The sequence below is a fragment of the Malaclemys terrapin genome, chromosome 1 (assembly GCF_027887155.1).
Source record: "Malaclemys terrapin pileata isolate rMalTer1 chromosome 1, rMalTer1.hap1, whole genome shotgun sequence".
Taxonomy (NCBI): Eukaryota; Metazoa; Chordata; order Testudines; family Emydidae; genus Malaclemys; species Malaclemys terrapin.
This window is the reverse complement of record NC_071505.1, coordinates 203,663,791-203,685,490: the sequence shown is the minus strand read 5'-3', so window position 1 is coordinate 203,685,490 and position 21,700 is coordinate 203,663,791. Positions and strand designations below refer to the sequence as shown.

Sequence of the window (21,700 nt, the reverse complement as noted above, 5' to 3'; positions counted from 1 at the left end):
TTTGGTCCTCTCCTGTCTTTTTATCAGGGCAGGCAGCCCAGCCCTTCCAACTGGAGTGCAAATCGCTTCTTCCCATTGGAATCCCTGCCCCCACCTCTGCACTGGGAGTTTATCATCACCAGGGGACCATCCCTTACCCCCTCAGCCCTCTCCAGCCATCTGGCTCCAGCTCTCCAGCATGGAGATGTCAGTGGGTAAACACTCCATTGCCTTCAGACTTCTCTGGCCCTCGGCTTCAGCCTCCAACTTAGATGTCAGAAGGCAAGTCTCTCTGCAGGGCTCTGGACGTTAGCTCTCTCCAGCCCTCTGGATTTGGCTCTCTGGCTTGGGTAGGCCAGCCAACTAACTTCTCTTGCTGCTCTGCTCCTTTAGCCTTTCTCCAGGAACCACCACCACTCCTGCCCTCTCTGGTCTCTGGAAGCTCTCACCTGCCAATCTCTCACTCCCAGGCTGCTCTTACCTACCCTCTCTTGAGGACTCTCCACCGTCTCTATCTCTCCCCATTTATATGGCCCAGATGCCTTCTTTAAGCCCACTTGGAAGGCAACTGATGAGTCACCGGTGCACTGGATCCTGCTCTCTCTTAAAGGGATCAGTCAACCCGTAACAGGGCTGCTGATAATTCTTATGAGTCCTTCCCTGCACTGTATAAAAGTCCCTTGAGAAACTGTTCAGTTAAAGGATAGGCAAAAAAGAGAAGACACGTTCCAGAGAAACAGGAGAAGCTAAAATGACAAGAAAACAGCTAAGGTAATTAGATAGAGCAGAAATCCCAGAACAAGTTGTACTGTAAAAAGCAATTAATTAAATTAACATTATTACTGGAAAATCAAATGAAAAACAGATTCTTAATCATTAGCTAATAAAGGACAAAAGAGTAGAAACAAAGAGTGTGATAAAGATGCTGTAAACAGAGTACATTCTTCCTGACCCTGACTAGTGATAAAGGGAGCATGGCATTAAACATTGATCTCTTATAGATCTTCTTGAGTGTTTAAATGCAAGCATTATAAGGTGTCCAGAAGCATGGTGACCGCATCACATAAATGTTTAAAATAAATCAAAATAATAAAAAGTCATTACAAAATGGTTAGAGATGCTACACACAGAATATTTCTGAGCCAAACTCATAAAAGCAGGGAAATGAAAAGTTAAGCCACTTAATGGTATGTACCATACCCTCTACTCCTCCATCGACCTTACCATTATCGCAAACACTACACACCCGTGACCACGCACCACAACCTTCACTCTGCACATATCTCTTTAGCAAATATTTTTCCAAGTACACCTCTACCCCGATATAACGCTGTCCTCTGGAGCCAAAAAATCTTAACGCATTCTAGGTGAAACCGCGTTATATCGAACTTTGCTTTGATCCACCGGAGTGCACAGCCCCACCCCCCTGGAGCACTGCTTTACCGTGTTATATCCGAATTTGTGTTATATCGGGTCGAGTTATATCGGGGTAGAGGTGTACTAGAAGTTGTAGATGTGTAGTGCAGTAGTTGGCTGTGTTGGAAGAGGATATTTGGTAAAGGGTTCTGTGCAGAAGGGTGGTTAAAAGATGTAATGGAAAGCTAGGATAGGTTTAATATTGTGGTTGTGGAACCCTTAGTGAAAATTCACAATAATTGGCCACCTCCTTTTACAGAAAGAAAAAGAAAGAAAAAAATGTGTGCCCTATTTTTGACCCATGTTAGAAAGCAGTCCTAACTATAGAGTCCCTACCAAGCGCCACCATAATAATAATTAAAGACATGAAGTTTTTACTTTGAATTGTATCTACATCATCACTTTTTTTATTGTCTTTCTGAACTTTTTGTCACAGGCACAGACAGGAAAGAGATAGTCATCTAACTAACATTTCCCTCTTAAGTTACCTTTTATGTTAGCTACCACTGTCATGGTGATGACATTCAACTGCATAGTGTACAACAGCTCTGAAGACTTCTCCCTATCAACTTTGAGCAAGTAAATCTGTGATCATTACTTCAATTTCTCTTTTCAGCAGAGAATTTCAATTTGTATCCATTATTGTCCAAAATTTAGGATTCAGCCCTGAAGTTTCTTTTACCACCCCATTCAATGTTGACAAATTTGCCTGTTGCCACCAACACAACATTGCCTCTGTATACAACTAACTTAACTCTCTCTCTGCTACAATTCTCCATCTATGCCTTCTTCTATTACCTCACTGTGTGAAAGTCACTTTGCGTTTCTGCTTCTCCATCTGAAAAAAAGCGTTAATATTTACTGTCTTCACAGGAGTTTTGTGAGGATAAAATGATGTTTCTAAAAGTCTTTGAACATGCAAAATTGCTATTTAAATGCTAAATATAATTACAATCTTCTCTTGCAACCCCCTTATTTTGTGTTTTCCCAAGTTCCAGTTCTCCAGAGGCCAGCATGTAAAGTACGCTACTGCTTGCTGCCTCACTTGTACAAAGTAATAGGACCCATCTTCACTATCCTCAAACAGATGATTCATTTTTGAATCCCATTCAAAACCATTCTCTTTGCCTTTGTCCACGGATCTGTTCTAGCCTCTCTCTCTATTCATTTGTCTATCTACTCCTCTGCCTCTTCTCATCTAGCAATGACTTCCTCTCAGTTCCTTCACATAATCTCATCATTAATCCTGAGTTTTATCTACATCACTTGCATTCTTGAACAACTTTCTTTTATCAGTTTTACTGTCTCTATTTTCAAATCCCCTCTGAACGTATCTTTCTGCCTTGCGTGAAACTCTTATTTTTGCTTTTCCTCCACTATTATTTTTTTCATTTTAACTTTGTAATTGTATCATTTAATTCTATAACATGCATTTTCTATTCGTTTGCATGAACTACACCATTATAAAAAGTTAATTTTGTAATATTGTGTACAGTCCATGTAAATGTAGATCGTGTTTTACTTTATACCTTAGGTCACTTTTTCTTACTTTAAATAATACCATTAACAAAGAAAAGTATTACAAAAGGCAAAGTTAATTAAATTAGCAGACTGAGTTGTACAAACAAAGGTTTTTAAAAGTGTATTTAAAACAACCACTTGACCTCTAGTTTTCCCTTGTTCTGAAGCCTAATGTTAGAGAGGCACGGTGGTCTGATCACTAGGGTACTGGACTGGGAGTAAGGAATCTGGATTTTGTTCCCAGCTCTGACCTACTGTATGAAGACTTGGGCAAGTCACTTCACTTCTCTGAGTCTCTATTTCCCTTCCCATCCTTTGTCTGTCCTGTCTGTCCTGTTAGTTTAGTTTGTAAACTCTTTGGGACAAGGACTGTCTCTCACTATGTGTATGTACAGAACCTAGCCCAATGATTTCTGCTGAGGCATCTAGGAGTATAAATAGTGAAGTATAAATAGTAGTAATAGGCTGCCAACATACACTTTCGGTGATTTATCTGAGGTCAATCCAGACCTTTAATTTACTTATTTTTAATGGATGAATAGATCTAAAATGAAAAAGTATAAAAAAAAAGCAAATAAATCTTCTCAGACTGCAGAATCTTCCAATCATCCTGTAATCTAAACTTTATTCTAGCTAACCTTGACTAAAACATAACTGCTACCAGTGATAAAGTATCTGTCACTTTCCAAGTAATTTCCCCCCAGAAACAGACTAAAATTATCTAAGATCAATTATTTTATTTTAAGCAAATCTTAATTTATGTACATTAAAATCTAAAATAACCCACAGAAATACAATCCTAAGTACAAAGCTATCCTTGCAATTATAGAGAACAAAGAACTTAAATTAGAAGTAAAAACTTATCTTACTACACCTACTGTTGGCATTTGTAATGGTAACTAATTTTCAACAGACTATTCTTCTAGGACTTCACAATCTCATAAGATTTTCCAGAAAATACTGATAATGAGCTAAGGTAGCAAGGTAAAATCACTTGAAAGTAGCCTAATATTGCAAACAAACTGATGTGCATTATTATCAGTAATGTTTCTTGTTATTTCACCACCAGCAGCAACAGAAAAAACCTGCTTTTTGAGAGTAATAGGAGACATTAGTGGAAAGTTTAATAGACACAATTTTCTTCAAATTCTTTGCAATGAAGCTTGAAATCAAAACTTCAAAGACTCACATCTACAAAACCAACTAGATAAGAGCATTAGTAGAATTTCTTGAAAAAGCTATTTTCATTTCTTCTTTAAACTAGAGAGGCTTGCAGCATGGATATATGATCAATGAAGATAAAAATGAATCACACTTATATCAGTAACACAAATGCTGGCATCTCTTTTCAAATTATTTTTAAAAATGTTTACTCTAAGAGCTAATTCCTGTGCCTTATGCACTAGGGACCCAATCCTGCAAATGCTTGTGCCCTAAGTTAACTTTAAGCATGTGAGTAGTCCCATTCACTTCAGTGGTACTACTCAGGTGCTTATGGTACACAAGTGCTTAAGTGTTTGCAGGATCAAGGCCTAAGTCCTCCACTAGGTGCTGAGTAGTAAGATGGTGTTTGGAGAGGCTTCTGTAGAATTGTTGCTACTGCACTGATGAATGCACAGCCTTTACCACTGTGCATTCACAAACGATATTAAGTTTGCTGCTCTGTTAACTGATATTTGAAGAGTCTTCTAGTCAAAAAGTCTAGGAAGAGTGTATTTTACATCCAAAGCTCTACAAAGGCAGGGGTTATCGAGTGCGACAGCTTCCTCGTTGTGTTTAAAGTTTGGGCCTGCAAGTATATGAGGGACTGCATCTCTGTCTCTCAGCTTCTTTCTGCTTATGCACAATTTCTAAAAAAAAGGCTCTAAAAAATGATGGGTATGGAAGGCAGGGAGCACAGATCTGTATTTCTGATATATTCAAAGAACTACATTCACTGCTAAGTAACCTTTTGTTAGAGAAAGATATCACTTTTGATGCAAAATGATATTATTACTAGAATTATAACAATTCATTATTATAATTTAGATTAATACAAAGTTGCCTTTTTCTTTTCTGAATGTAAGGAGATATTTACAACAGTGTTCATGTATATGACTCTTAGAGATTATAGTAGCTCACGTTCTTCTATTTTTGCATGCAGACATTAAATAAGCATATAAACTAGACAAAGAAATGAATAGGAAAACTCTGCTTTCTGTCCACAGTTGATAGTCACCAAGATTCTCAGAGAAGATGACACCTACTTATCTATAAAATCATATTTATTTCCTACATTGTCTCTTTGCAGAGATCCTGGAATGCAGCTTTATAAACTTTTATTTTGCTTCTAAAATCTTCGTATTATTTTCCTTTATATAAAGTTGGAAATATTTAAATAAATGCTATGGTGATTTGTGCCCTGCATAGTATATTTGGTAGGACTCTTTCATAGCAAGTTGTAAACATGATTACTATAGAAGGCTGTAAATGAAAGAACTATTTTGTCAGAAGACAAACAACAGTAGCCATCTCCAAGTATACAGGATACATCTTCTTTGTTTCAAGACACCCAGTCTGGCATTAACATGGTCCTTATCTTATTACATTTGGGAAATATTTTATAGAAGTTATCTTCTTAAATCACGGTTCCACTTACAGTGAAGTTATCTATTTATTCCTCAACTGCTTAATATTGTCTTAGCCTTGTATGAGTTGTTTATTTGCACTGTTTTGTACCTAAATGCAAGCATTTCATACAATGCCTCTGACAACATTGCTATAAGAATGTATGAATATTTTATGTTTATAGAATCAAAAAACCTTACCATAACTTGTAACTAAAATAAGAATCCATTTGAATATAGTTATATTTATATTAAATGATTTATATTTATTGATTGGCTTCTGTTAAGAAACTAAATTAAATAGTTTTTGTTCAGATTCTTAGGACTTAGTTTATAAATGGGTATAAAATAAGTGATCTTAACTGTTTAGATTACTTTGATAAATTAAACACAATTGACTGACTTTTCCTTTGTCCACTATAAAATGTTTTAGTTGTCTGGTATACTAATTTGGAGTAATAGTTTATTTCAGCCTTAATTTACCTGGGAAATGTGTTCTCCTAACCCCCCACAGCACAGCAGACCCTTAAAATTGTAATCTCTGCTGGAAGCTCTCCAAAAGACAGACATAAAAAAGAGACCGTAATTGAAATAACCATTGGCAATTACTTGTTTATGTTTCTTTTACTTTTTCTCTTTATTAATAAATTAGTCATATTTTGCTTGACTTTAGCTCTGGTGTCCCTAACACATAAAAAGGTCACATTCAAATAGTGGAGTTCATATCCTTGACTTGGTAATGAGAGAACCCATTTCTATGATATGGCCTACCATTGCTTGTTTCTCTACATAATAACATTTTAGTAATTTGCATAATAAAATTAGTTGGTGCTTAACACCTTAAAACACTGCTTTTTTGCCACACTATTTCCCGTTTGTCAGTACAGGCCCTCAGTTTTGGGAGGTTAATTAGCAGTAACAAAGAGGTGGTTCTGCTCTTCCAAATTAGGCATTATATCTGACTGCCAAGTCAAGAGAAAAATGCTGCATAAACATATTAATTTAATTACAGTTTGTAGAACCACTTATCTTGTTGACAGACATTTCTGAAATACGCAGACGAGGCTGCTTTAGATGTGGCAAAATATATTTTGAAAACGTTAGGTACTGCTATGTGTTCTGATATTGATTCTCCTTTTAACTTATCTCCATATGATTTATCTGGAATATGAGATCTGAAAATTCCACTGCTAGAACCAGGAAATTTGAGAACTAAGAGGAGCTAGTAAACACTGGGTCAGTTGGAGCTGGAGAAGGGGTCCCATAAATAATATCAGCCCCAAATATACGGTACCAGAAGCAAGTGTGCTTACAACTCCTACAAAATCTGTTTTCTCTGATTTGATACCAACAGCACTTACAGATCCCAAGAATGGGACTTATACTGACAATATTCAAAGAAGAGCGTGTGATTTCCTATAAAACAAGTTGGTTTGATATTCTGAGACAGTATCTCAGCAAATTTCAGGAATCCCCTTCTTTCCTGTCCTGAAACAATCACATCAGTACTATTTGGTCTGCCATCAAAGAAGAAGAACTTTAAAAGTAAGGCAAAATGTGTTAAATGATTTCTTCTGTGTTTAAGCTATCAGTGTTATCACTGGTTTTGAAAAACAGCAGACACTTGACTGCTAACAGTGTTGCAAAAAGAGAAAAACAACAATCAAAGCTTGAAGCTACATAAAAATCTTTTGAAAAATCAACCAAAAGACAAGCTTTTGTACACATATGCAATAAACATTTGGCTATGCATTATTCACAGGCACGTGGCTTGGCACATCAAATATGCATTTCATTTAAAAATGAATGATGATAGGGGTTTATACGGATTGATAATGAAATTACCCATAATAATAAACATACCAGTGTTTGCTGCATCAACAGTTTGTGATGTCTCTGTTGACAATTTCTGAAGGGCCTGTTCACCATCTGTCTCCTCCGGTGAGCTGTTATGTTGAGACTGCTGTTGTTCTTCAACTTCGACAATAAATGAAATTACACCTAAAACAAATAGGTACCAGATGTTATATTAACCAGGACATTAGTTTTATAAGATTGTCTGCCAGACTTATATTAATGTTGCTGCTGCTCTGAACTAATAAAATATGAGGCAAAATCTAAATTCCAGGTGTCAGCTATCCAATTATAATTGATTGTGAAAAAGAATACATCTTTGATGAGTTCAAGGAAATGAACCCTGCTTCCAATTTTTTTTTTTCTTTCTTCAAAAGGATAATTATTTTAGCAGCTTACACAAAATAATTAAAGGCCAGTAATAAGGAACGTAGATAAATTATCAAAGCCCGCACCGCTTCCTGTAGCTCCCATTGGTTGGGAACGGCGAATCGCGGCCACTGGAAGCTGTGGGTGGCCATACCTGCGGACAGTCAATGTAAACAAACTGTCTTGCAGCCCGCCAGCGGATTACCCTGCTGGGCTGCATGCGGCCCACAGGCTGCAGGTTGCCCACCGCTGGCTTAGAGTGTTGATGGACTCCATGATTTTTTTTTTTAATCACTGACCACAGTAATCTGGTTTTGCTGTTGCCATCCAATATACGTCATTGCTTTAATTTTCCTGAGCAATCATGTATGACTGTCATACAATTTTGGGATTGAACTCGTTTTGTAATGGAATAAATTTAGTGACTATTAAATATCCAGAGACTGAAAAATTAGGCTTTGTTTACTGCACTGGCAAATGACCCATTCGATTAAAAATAAAGAATTTTATTTAATCTTAAAGAAAGTACAAGCTCCAATACATACATGGTTGCTTTAAGCAATACTGATGACACTCCTAAACATTTGAAAGAGCAGCTTGGAAAGACCTTGGCTTTGTTACTTGCATTATGTGCCACTAAATATGCACTTTAATCAACACATCTTCTTGAAAGGACTATATTTCCCTACTAATTGACTTTTGTCACACTCAGTATTTTATTAGATTCTAGACACACTTAAAGCTGAAACAGGTCTACTAGTTGCACTTTTAGGTTCTGCATCAATTTTTCAAATTTCGACTTGGTACATCAATCAGCATATGGCATAAGGTTTTAAAATAGGTTTAATGTTTGTCTCCTGTACTTGCCATAAAAACAGTTTATTTTGTTGCTTTTAGGCTTATTTTATAATACTCTATAATGAGACATTATACTCCTTAATACTCTTAGTGTTCATTTGAAATATGTTCCACAGGGAGCTTTTTTAATTGTATCTTATTAAATGTTTGGTGCATTACCTAGCTGGGCAAAATATTCATGGTAAAATTTATTTTTATTGAGTTCTTTTAAAGTTCATGAAACATTTGGGAAATTGGGGCAGTTTTATAAAATTTGCAAAGAAATTTCATGAAAAAGATTTTTGACTATTACGATGTCTAACACCACTCTGTGGTACAATTCTGCATTTGTTTCTTTTCTTTTTTTCCCCCTCAAATTTTGAGCTGAGTTGGTTGGTTGTAATGGATCACATCAGTCAGATGATATTGGTCTGGTTCCCTGATTGAATGAGCTCACCTTGTTGTCAAGAGGTTTGACTGAAGCCATTTTGATTCAGTTTCTCGGAGGGAGTAGCTGCATTTGTGTACTCTCTCTCAGCTAACCAGAGAAAAATATATATTATCAGCTGCAGTATGCTGCAGTCCTTACTACAGTATGTGTGGGGGCGTTAACTGCCCTTCAGCTCAAAAGGACTTCCCTTAATCACATGCTTCCTCAAATGGCTCCTGTCACTTGGTGCCTACTACATTCTCATATAATTTTGGTGAGAATCAGTTTTAAATCAACAATGGCTTCACTCTTATGTTAATATTATTATACTAATAAGATGGTCAAGTGAAAGAATGAAAAAAAGAGAAACAAAATATAGCTGTAAGTTTAATGGTGGCCCACTCAGCTGTAATCATGAGTCACAGTACTGTCTCCAAAAGCAAAATAGTTCTGCTCTTTCTCCTCTGGTGTTTTGGCCTACTATGTTAGGTGGATTCCACATCACATTCAGCAGGTTTCACGTGCCAAGAAATAAAAAAAAATGACTTGCACTAAGATGCTGGGTTACTTTCAGTCTTTATACTGAAATGAAGCATATCAACTTCAAACTACTGTAGTCTCTTTTTCTGTGCTAGATAGCATCTGAACAGTACCACTATACTGAACCAAAATTGAAAGCAATAAAAAGCAGACATGCATTTAAATGTAGAGGAATGGACCATTTTCTTTTTAATGTTAGGGTGTTAGTCTCCAGAACATAAGGGTTTCCCCTTTAAAGAATTCTATAACTCCCCACCACAAAAATCCATTTCCAAATACCTAATTTTACAGATTTCTGAAATTATACACACTATGAAACCTATAGATACCACTTGAATAAATGGTAAGTTTTGCAAACACCAGGAAATGGAGAGTAATATAGAAAGTGGTCTTAATAGAGGTTAGGGGTATAATTCAACCAGCAAAAAAAGCAGGTTAATTAATGTGGGATAAAACAGTCAGGGCAGGGCAGTCTTACATTACTGCTTAAGTCAATCTACTTTACATCACTCATAGCACCAGTGTGGACAGCGCAAATCTTAAACTGAATCAATGCATGATCACTCAATCCAAGGTTATTTCCTATGACCAGCTCTTCTATGATTCCTCACTACTTGCCAAAACCAAATCTAAAATTGCATCAGCTATGGTTGGTTCGGTGACAATGTTATGAAGGAAACTGTCATCTAACACATCCAGGAATAACTGGGGCCGATCACTAGTAGCAGTATTTATTCTTCACTCTACATATGGGAAGTTAAAGTCTCCCATCACAACACAAGTCCCAAAAGTATTTCTCTCTCTAATAACATAAAAAAAAAAAAAATCTCTGTCCTTATCTGACCCTGGGAGTCAAAAGCAAATCCCAACACTATCCCATTAGGGCCTCTTTTACAATCTTTCTCCAAAGTGATTTTGTTCCAAAAGATTCTGTTTTGTCCAGACTATCGCTTTTCTTTACTATTCACCACTTCATTGATGCACAACACTACTCCATCACCTTTACCTTTATTCCTCTCTCTCCTAAACAGCACATATGCTTCCATACCTGTATTCCAGTCATGAGTACTTAATCCCTATATGTGCTTTAACCTCCTGCACCAGTAGTTCCAGTTCCTCCATTTTTATTGTCCAGACTCCTTGTATTTATGTACAATCATTTTAGTTGTTTCTCTCAAACCTCATATGATTTTCTAGCGAGATTAAATTTAGTCCTTTCACTAACTGTAACAACCTACTTGACTCAATATTTGTATTTACTTTCACCTTGCTGTCCATTCTCTTACCTTATAGTGTTTAGTATCCCTTGCTGTATCTCCTGTGTATTGAAGCCAGGTGTGGAGATTTCATGAGTCTCTCGCACCCATCTCCATTCATCTCCTAGTTTAAAGTCCTTCTGATCGATTGTGTGCCTGCCTTGATCCTATCATATTAATATCCCAGGTACTCAAGTGGAGTCCACCTGTAAAGAAGAGTCTTCTTTGTGTAAATGCCTCCCAGTGGTCCATCATCCCAAAATCATCTTCATAGCACCAGTACCTTGAGCCATCTGTTGGATCTTCATTATCTTTCCACATTTTGCCCTCCTTCATTAATCTACTGAAAATCGCTTGAGCTTCCACTTCTTCAAGCATCTGACCCAGCTAGTGTAATCATCCTTGATCCACTCCAGTGGGAACCTAGCAGTGTAATTTGTCCTGACCTGCAGCAGAATCAGCAGATTTTCACTGCTCCCATCAGGATCCTTTTCAGCCTTCCATCCACAACTCAGATCCTTGTTCCTGGCAGACAGTTCATTCTTCTGTTCTCTAGATCTGGTGATAGGTTGCTGCCTGTCGACTCTTCTGAGTATAGAGTCCCTGGTCACCTAGACATGTCTCTTCCTGGTGTTGGTATGAATTTGTTTTATGTTCTCTCTCGCAATCCCCTGTACATCCTCATTTTTCCTTAGGCTCTAGTCTCTGGCCTTCAATATCTCTTCCTCTCCTCTACAGGCACTGGCTTCCCTTCTTTTTTTCCTTGCTACCCCATCATCTGCCTGTTTCTTCTCCTCCTCATCCCTTAGTGCAGCAAATATGTTACTCACCGTGATTTCATCACCACTAGTTGGTCTCTTCCTCTGCCTGGTCCTCATGGTCATGTTCTTTTACATGGGTCACCCTCCTTTTCTAGGAGTCTGCCTTCCTGGTCCTTTTGTTTGACAGGTGTCTGCAAATCTTGAGTTGTCTATACCACCTCCTTTCTTGCATACCTTCAAAGCCCCATCTGAATTCCATCATAGTCTCCAGCTGCAACTCTAATTCTTGAATCTTCTCTGTTTTTGAAAGAACGAATACTAAAATACTGGAGTGTGAATTTGATATTAGGTCTCCAGAGGTCAAAATGACAGTGTAGGTTAAATCTGAGGAGGCATCACGTTACAGAGCACAAACAGTGAAAGACAGACCATCCTACTGTAAGTACAAATCTGGAAGTCTCTATACCAGAAAGATGTCAAGAATTCTGAGCAAAATTCAGTGTGAGAAAAACATAAACATAATGTAAATGATAACTGGGTGTTTAGGATTCTTTATTGTGATTTATTAGATGCCAAATAGAATTACAGTTCCTCAGTCACCAAAGCAATTCTTCAGTTAAACCACCATCCTGGTTAAAAAGTGATGTGCAAGTACTGATTAGATAGTTATTTATTTATTTTATTATTTATCTATAACAAATGGAAAAATGGGGAGATTGACAGCAATGAGTACAAACTGGCAGCTAATTAATAATCTATAGCCAGTAAGATTAATGACAATAAGAAGTTGTTCTTGAAATATAATCAGGAACAAATGAAATCTTAACAATGGCATAGGTCCAATACTAGATAAAGATGGTACAATTGTCAATCATGCTGTAGAAAAGGCAGAAGTATTCAATAAATAGTTCTGTTCTGTGTTTGGAAAGTAGCAGGATGATTTTTCATGTGTTGCAGTGATAGTAAAATACTTTCTATTCCATCAGCAACTAGAAAGGATGTTAAAAAGCAACTATTAAACATTTTTAAATGAGTTGGAATGAATAGCTTGCACCTAAAAGTATTAAAAATAATTGGCAGAAGAGCTCTCTGAATCATTAGTGTTAATTTTTAACAAATCTTGGAACACTTAGAAAGTTCCTGAGCACTGAAATGACGCTAATGTGCAATATTTAAAAAGTAAATGGGATTAGCACAGTAACTACAGGCCCATTAGACTGACTCTGACACCAGGCAAAATCATGGAAAGATTGATAAAGTTACTCTATCGGTAAAGAATTAAACAATGGAAGCATAACTAATGTCACAACACTATTTTATGGAAAAGAAGTCTTGTCAAACAAGCTTGATATTTTCTTTGAGACTAACAATTTGGTTGATAAAGGTAACTATATTGATACAATATATTTAGCCTCCTCTCAGACATTTGCTTTGGTCCCATGTGACATTTTGACAAAAAATAGCACTAAACAAAAATCAATGCACATTAAATTAGTTAAAGCTGGTTATCTGATCAATCTAATAATTTACATGGGAAAATCACCATCATGCAAAGGTGTTTCTAGTTGGGTCCCACAAAGATCTAATGCTGTTCAGTATCTTTATCAGTGATCTAAAAGAAAACATAAAATCATTGCTGGTAAAACTGCAGATATTGGTGGAGTGTTAAATAATGATCGGGACAGGTCAATTATACAAACTGATCTGGATTGCCTGTTAAGGTGGACTAATTTGAACAGCATGTGTTTAATATAGCCAAATGGAAGGTCATACATCTAAGGGCAAAGAATTTAGGTCAGGCTTACAGGATGAGGACAGGATCCTGGAATGGAGTGACACTGAAAAGGCAATTAATGAGAGCTATTAGCATGATGCTGTAGCTAAGAGGGCCAATGCAAACCTGGGAGGCACAATCAGAGCAATATGAAGCAGGAACAGACAGGTAGTATCAGGTCTATATACAGCATTAGTAGGACCATTGCTGGATACAGCTTACAGTTTTGATGTACATACTTCAAGAAGAATGTTGACAAATTGAAAGGGTTCAGAAAAGAGCTACAAGAATTATTTAAGGACTCGAAAGCATGCCTTATAGTGAAAGACTTAAAAAGACCAATCTATTTAGCTTATTGAAGAAAAGGTCAAGAGGTGGGTTGATCATGATCTAAAAGTACCTCTATGTGGAAGAGTTTTCTGAGACTAGACAGCTCTTTATTCTAGCAGACAAAGACACAATGAGATCCAGTGGTTGGAAGCTGAAGCTAGAGAAATACAGACTGGAGTGGAGATAAAATGTGTTTGGTTTTTTAAACAGTGAGTGTAACTAACTATTGGACAACTTTCACAGGCATGTGGTGGATTCTCCAGCACTCGCAGTATTTAATTCAAGACTGGATGTCTTTCTAAAAACATATGTCATAGTTCAAAAGAGAAGTTATATGTTTGATTCAGAAATTATTAGGTGAGCTTCTATTCTCTGTTATACAGGAAGTCAGACTAAATGATCAGAATGGTCTTGTCTGGCCTTAAAAATCTCTGAAAGTTGCTGGGAATTAATAGAAATATAACAAAATATTAAAGGACAGGAAGAACAGTGTCACTGTATGAGAAAATATTTTAAACACTAAATAATATCTGTATAGTTAGAACAAAAGACCACATGAACGGCCAGACTGGGTCAGACCAAAGGTCCAACTAGCCCAGTATCCTGTCTTCCGACAGTGGCCAATGCCAGGTGCCCCAAAGGGAATGAACAGAACAGGCAATCATCAAGTGATCCATCCCCTGTCGCCCAATCCCAGCTTCTGGCAGACCTCTATCATATTCACCCTTAGTAGTCTCTTTTCCAAGCTGAAAAGTTCCAGTCTTATTCATCTTTCCTCATATGGAAGTTCCATACCCCTAATAATTTTTGTTGCCCTTTTCTGAACCTTTTCCAAATCCAATACATCCTTTTTGATATGGGGCGACCACATCGATACGCAGTATTCGAGATGTGGGTGTACCATGGATTTATATAGAGGGAATATGACATTTTCTGTCTTATTATCTATCCCTTTCTTAATGATTCCCAACATTCAGTTTGCTTTTTTGACTGCCGCTGCACATTGAGTGGATGTTTTCAAAGAACTATCCACAATGACTCCAAACAAAATAACAACCAAAGAGTAGGGAAAGCGTCTCCATTCTTATTTGTCATCCAAACTCACCTACAGGTGTAACCATGTTTTCACTTTACTCATAGGGATTTGTTAACCTTGGACCCTTTATCCCTGTTTTCTAAGTATTTTTCTTGACTTTTATGCCATATATCTATTAAGATATGCACTGGGTTTGCAAAATATAATGGTTGGGATTTTCAAGAGCTTTCATTGTTGGATTACGACTCCTATTGACAACAGTAAGTCTCCTATTGACTTTAGCAGGTGAAGAGTTAGGCCAATACTGAGGGTTTTTGAAAATACCACTGTTTCTCAGTTGTCCTTCAGCATACATGCATTTCAGAACAAAAATACTAAACACTGAACTATGAGTAGCAACTGGAAAAAATAGTTCTTAAATACAAATTAAAATGTAAGGAAAGAGCACAATGAGATGGTTATTTTCCTTGTCATTCTTTAAGATGGTTTCTTGGTAAAAATATCATTGCTATTTTTTTAGTTTTAGGATGCAATATAAACCTTTTGTTCAACCGCAGCCCACATACTGATGCAGCAATTTTGTTTTATATTATTGCAAAAGAAGCAATCTCTTTAAACAGACAAAGGCGGTTTTATTTCCCATTAAAACGGCATTGGCAGCATCATATCTCACAATATGAGATTCATTGGCCATATACAGTAATACCGTACACTTTAGTGAAGTGGAAAATATTCAACTTTTTTCCTTTTGTATAAATGGACCGTACGAACTGAAGGATTTATGGGCAAAATAGAAATTCTCTGAGCATGATTCTTTTCTAGTTTTAAACAGATAGTAAAATCCATTACTCTGCTCGCAATGTCCCAATATATTGTCTTCAGACAATGAAAGAAAGCTATTTTGTGCTGGAATTTATGACATTAATCTGAAAATATGTGGAATGGTTAGCTAGTGGTTTAAATACTACAGACATGTTCTTAATGAGTGTGACTGTCTTCTTAAAGATATAGTACAATAGTCTCAAAACAAATATTTAATGTGCATTAGAGCACTCTTTTTGTAAAGTGTGTTCTAACATAATGGGGTCTAAATTAGCTGTTATTGCTCAGGAAAGAGATCTTGGAGTCATTGTGGATAGTTCTCTGAGAACATCCGCTCAATATACAGCAGCAATCAAAAAAGCAAACAGAATGTTAGGAGCCATTCGTAAAGGGATAGATAAGAAGACAGAAAATATGATAATGCCACTATATAAATCTATGATATGCCCACACCTTGAATACTGTGTGCAGTTCCGGTCATCCCATCTCAAAAAAGATATATTAGAAGAAAATGTACAGTGAAGGGCAACAAAGTGATTAGGGGTATGGAACAGCTTCCATAGCAGGAGAGAATAAAAAGACAGACTTTTCAGATTGGAACAGAGACAACTAAGATGGGGATATAATAGAGGTCTATAAAATCATGTGGAGAAAGTGAATAGAGAAGTGTTATTTACCACCTTCACATAACAAGAACCAGGGGAGACTCAATTAAATTAATAGGCAGCAAGTTTAAAACAAACGAAGTACTACTTCACACAATGCAGTTAACCTGTGGAACTCATTGCCAGGGGATGTTGTGAAGGTCAAAAGTATGACTTGGTTAAAAAAAGAATGAGAAGTTTATGGAAGATAACTTCTTGGGGCTCACTTGACAATTGCTCTGTTCTGTTCATTCCCTCTGAAGCACCTGGCATTGGCCACTATTGGAAGCCAGTATGCTGAGCTAGATGGACCACTGATCTGACCCAGTATGGCCAGTCATATGAGTTCTAGGCTGGCTTTAAATTAATAAGTCTGATATATGAAGCTATGCCTTTGGTCAGTGTGGGAGAGAGGGACAAATCCAACCTGTTTTCTGAACGATGCTGTGAAACCAATTTACAATGAATTTATATAGAGAGAATCTTGACTTAAATAAAAGCGAGTGAAAGTTCCATACTGCTTCTGTAAACCTAAGTAGCTTGCTGGGAACCAGGGTCGGCTCTAGGCACCAGCAAAACAAGCTGGTGCTTGGGGCGGCACATTTTTAGGGGCGGCATGGCCGGCGCCAGAATGCCGCACCTAAAAATGTGTCCCGGCCGCCCTAGCTCACCTCCGCTGCTGCTGCCACGGCATGCAAATCAGCTGTTTCGCGCGCCGCAGCAGCTCGGGGTCTCCCCTCCCTCCCAGGCTCTCAAACCTGGGAGGGAGGGGGAGATCCCGAGCGGCTGTTTCGTGCGCCGCTGCTTCCCCTCTCTCCCAGGCTTGAGAGCCTGGGAGGGAGGGGGAGAAGTGGTGCCCACGCCGCGGCCACTCGGGGTCTCCCCCTCCCTCCCAGGCTCTCAAACCTGGGAGGGAGGGGGAGATCCCGAGCGGCCGTTTCGCGCACCGCTGCTTCCCCTCCCTCCCAGGCTTGAGAGCCTGGGAGGGAGGGGGAGAAGTGGCGCCCGTGCCACGGCCACTCGGAGTCTTCCCCTACCTCCCAGGCTCTCAAACCTGGGAGGGAGGGGGAGATCCCGAGCGGCCGCGGCGTGCGAAACAGCTGTTTCGCGTGCCGCTGCTCCCCCTCCCTCCCAGACTTGAGAGCCTGCGGTTAGGAGGCAGGGCTGGGGATTTGGGGAAGGGGCGGAGTTGAGGCGGGGCCGGGGGTGGAGTAATTAAAGAACGGGGGGGCGTGGCCAAAATTGTTTTTGCTTTGGACGGCAAAAATCCTAGAGCCGGCCCTGCTGGGAACAGAAGCTCGCAGACTTCAAATACAGGCAAAAAGGGAAATTTAAAGTGTGCTGATACCTGTTGCCAGGCTAATGTGTGGGGTCTTACAAAATCCATGGTCCATTCTGGTCAATTTCATGGCCAGAGGATTTTAAAATTGGTCAATTTCATTATTTCAGATGTTGACCTCTGAAATTTCATTGTGTTGTAACCATGGGGGTCCCGACCCAAAATAGGATCAAGGGGGGAGGGTTTCCAAAGTTGTTGTGGGAGGGTCCCAAGATTGCCACCCTTACTTCTGTGCTGCCTTCAGAACTGGGCTCTGAAGGCAGCAGCCTCCGAGCTTCCTGCGGCTAGAGGAGGTTCCTGGAGGTGGATAGGATCTCCCCATGCTACTGGGAGCACCCCAGCCAGAGGCTCCTAGCTGCTAGTCCAGACTAGTGGCAGATTAAGACAGGGGCCCCTGGCCAATTCCTCCCCCCCCCCCAAAAAAATGGGTGCCCCAGCCCTGGAAGAAGCCCCGGGGTGAAAGCCCTGACTTGGTCATCCCAAACCTCAGCAGGAGCTGTGGGGGAAGAAGCCCCAAGCCTGGGTGCATTAAGCCTGTCTGCAACCACAGAGGATGAAGCCCAGAGCCAGCTGGAGCCACAGGGGATGGAAACCCTGAGCCGGGTGCCCCAAACTCCAGCTGCAGCCACAGGGTGGAAGCCCTGAGCCCAGGGTGTCTGGGCTGCAGCGGTTCAGGCGGAAGCCCCTAGGCCCGGGATGCCCCGGCTGGAGTTGTGGGGGGCAGAAGCTCTGAGCTCAGCACACAGAGCTGTGGCAGGAGCCACAGGGGGAGGAAGCCCTGAGCACGGTGCCCAGAGCCCAGCTCCCAGACTGCTGCAGTGCAGAAGTGGGGGTTTACCATCCTCACTTATGCACTGTCTCTGGAGGTGGGTCTGATCTCAGCAAGAGCAGCCATGCAGGGGAAGGACAACTCCTGTCCCTCCCCTGCAAGGCCAGACTAGCAGCTAGGAGCCCCTTGCTCCCAGCAGCACGGGGAGATCAGATTTTACGGGGAAGGGCTTATTTCACAATCCATGACACATTTTTCTCGGCCGTGAAATTGGTAGGGCCCTACTAATACTTATATGAAGCTCTCAAATTACCTCCTAGTCAAAAAGAAAAAACTGTGGGAAAACCTGCTGACGGATATAATTTGCATGTTATTCAGTGGAATTTCATGAAGTACTTAATGTTGTACTATTCAGAATTTGTTATACTTTATTCTTAGGAAATGAGTTAAAAGTGTGATGTAACTGTATATATGAGGACGGGCACAAGAAAGTTGTGTGCCATAACCTAAAAGTTAGTGGGCTCCGATTGGGTACTCAAGCCCAGGGTGCATGGAGGGGAGTGAGGACTGTATCTGAGGTCTTACTTTGCTCTGGTGAGAGACTCCAACTCAGGATTGAGACAAGATGGGAGCCTTCAGCTACGGACTGGAGCTGACCTGGTGGAGTAGGAGCAGTGAAATGCATAGGATTTGGCAGCAGTGAGCCAGATATCATCTGATTGGGTGGTGACCTCAGCAATCAGGGCAGCCCTCAACAGTCATCAGTGGAATGAACCAGACAAGAGACAGAGGCAGACCACAGCCATCCACAGCAGTCAAGTTAAAAAAGAGCTCCCCCCAATTTTTGCCCACTTTGCTTCACACTCATACTAGATTTATGAATGTGATTGAGGTGGATTGGGACTTTGCTTTGAATAAGAGCTACAGGGACCCCTGAAAATAAACTACCAATTAATAGGTGAGGTTGTAGAAACTGCCTCTATGCTGTCATTATCCTCAAATTACATTTTAAAGCAAAAATGACCAAATCTTTATACAAATACAAGGGCCGATAAATTAAATTAGAGAGCTCTGCCAGCAGAAGCTGCTGTACCATTCTAAATCATTAACTCTACAGGGTCTCATACAGCAGCCTCACACAATGTGGAGGTACTGAAGGGAAATACAGTTAAGCCAACAATGTACATAAACTATAGCATTCTGACAGTATTAGCATCCTCTTCATGAACTTATTTATATGGTGTCAGAGCTCCTGTTTTCTTCCAAAAGGAGCCCTGATGTAGCTTGGCTTATTAGGGTAGGCAAATATACCACCCTCTTCCTAAAGTAGGGTATAGATGTTCAAGGTAATAATAACATAAAAAGACTTCCCACTACATTTACAAAATACATAAAAATAAACTAAGGATGCTAAATAAAATTAGAAAATAGGCCCACTCCCACCCTTCCAATTGCAGATCTTATATGAATACAAAAGATACCATTGAATACAACTGTACAATCAAATGCAAGGGAGGGAAAGACAATTGAAAGAAAGAGGGGAAGAGTACAGTTGATAACAAGTGGATTGGCAATACTGCCGCTAGTCTATTTTCTGTACAATTAGTCTCCCAATTGCCAATGCTATCAAAAATCTCTCTCTCTGGCCTTTTTCTTAGAATCTAACAGAAACAGAATGATCTGCAAAAGAAAAGCTGCATGTATTTGGCACACAAATAAAGATAATCAATGGCAGGTTTCCACATGGAGCACGTATTTGTTATTAATGTTCGAAAAATCTCTCCATATTCTCTCCTCCTCCATATCCTCTTCTTCCCTTTTTCTATTAGTAGGCATGTTGTAACATTTGTTTATTGGGCTGAAGCAGGTGTTTGTTTTAATGAAGGCAAGTCGCTCCATATTCCCCATGGAGAAGTAGTTACATATGTTGATGACTACAGCATAGGGGTGTCAAACATACAGTCCGTGGTCCCAGTCAGTTAGAAACACAGTATGGTGTGCGATGTTTATCCAAAGAGTGAAGTATAGAATTTTAGACCAATGTTCTATTGCAGCTGGTGGCAAGGAAGTTGATGTGCAAATAAAGGTCTCAGAGAATGAGGAATAGTGAAAGACTAGATGAAATAGGTGCAGAACTTTTGGCCTATCGTTAGGACTTTGGTCACTACAAAGTGCCTTCAGAGAACTCCTTCACCAGTAAGTTGAGACTGTGTGCAAAATAGGAGATGGAAATGAAGTTGCTGCTGTATCTAGTAAGGGAACCCAGAGTGCACTGAAGGAAATGTAATCAGTGGTGAATGTCCACTAACACAGCACTTTATGGTGTGATGAACTGCAATCTATACTGCTTAGCACAGACATTCCAGTGAGGAAAAAAATATTTGTCCCCAGCCACTCTGGAGGAGTAATAGACTCTATCTGTTTGTGGAAGGCGTAATCCTGAGAAAAGATGAGCAGATCAAATGCCAGCATCTTTGCACAAGGAATCTTCAAACATTAGGGCTGGGTGTGTTCTTAATAGTATTCTTAGCCCTTCTAGGCCTTTTTTTTTTTTTTGGACACACTTTAAAGGGGAACTTCAACAAATACACCATTATAGTTGTGTTGCACAGAATGAGTAACTATTTAATGCTTTAGAAAAGAATATTTGGAAATCACTTTAACTTCATTTAGATTTTATAATCTATTACTTAGGAATGGATCACGGGGGACTTCTCTCTGGAGCCAGAACATTGTATGAACTGGTTATTAAGTCTTATTTCTACATTAAGGCAAGTCTATGACTAAAATTAATTAGCGTATATAATCTTAGCCCAATCTTAGAATATTTCCAAAGAGATCTTAAGAATGATCTGAAAGGACTGACTTTTAAACTGTGCCCCTTTTCAGCACAATAATATTAAAATAGGAACCTGGAAAACACAAGAAATGTAATTTTACCATTGCAATTTCATGTAACACAATACACCCAGAAAAAAGTATGTTTGAATGTAAAAGAAAACTGAACTCCTTTTGCTCAGAACAGCAGTTTATATCATAAGAAGCACTTCATATCAAATTGCAAAATGTATTTTAAAATTATATAAGGAACTAAATTAAAAGAATATGAAGGTTGCAAAGTGAAGCACCTTTAGGTTACAAAATACTAGAATTAAGGTTGCTTGTGCAGATGCATTATGATACTTTTAATTACATAGTATTTTTTCCAGAGGATTAACAGTGCCACTGAATGAGTAGCTGTTCAATATTTATTTTTATCCTCATGATTCAACGTGTGGCACCACGCATTTTCAACACAATATCCAAATGCTGTACTGAACCCAGAATTATTAATTTCCTCGTGGGCTTTTTAATGGTGCTCTCATTGTAGTATCTTAGTTCTTTACAAAAGTTAATGAATTTATCTTCATAACACCC

At 39.0% G+C, this 21,700-nt stretch overlaps 1 protein-coding gene across 1 annotated transcript in view; it reads right to left on the bottom strand.

Annotated features, from left to right (window-relative positions):
- Positions 1–21,700, bottom strand: part of CFAP47 (cilia and flagella associated protein 47) — a 643,784-nt gene that overhangs the window by 246,481 nt on the left and 375,603 nt on the right. Inside the window, exon 50 of the mRNA XM_054005907.1 lies at positions 7,386–7,523. Within this exon, the coding sequence (XP_053861882.1) occupies positions 7,386–7,523 (138 nt within the window). The remainder of the gene's footprint in view (positions 1–7,385; positions 7,524–21,700) is intronic.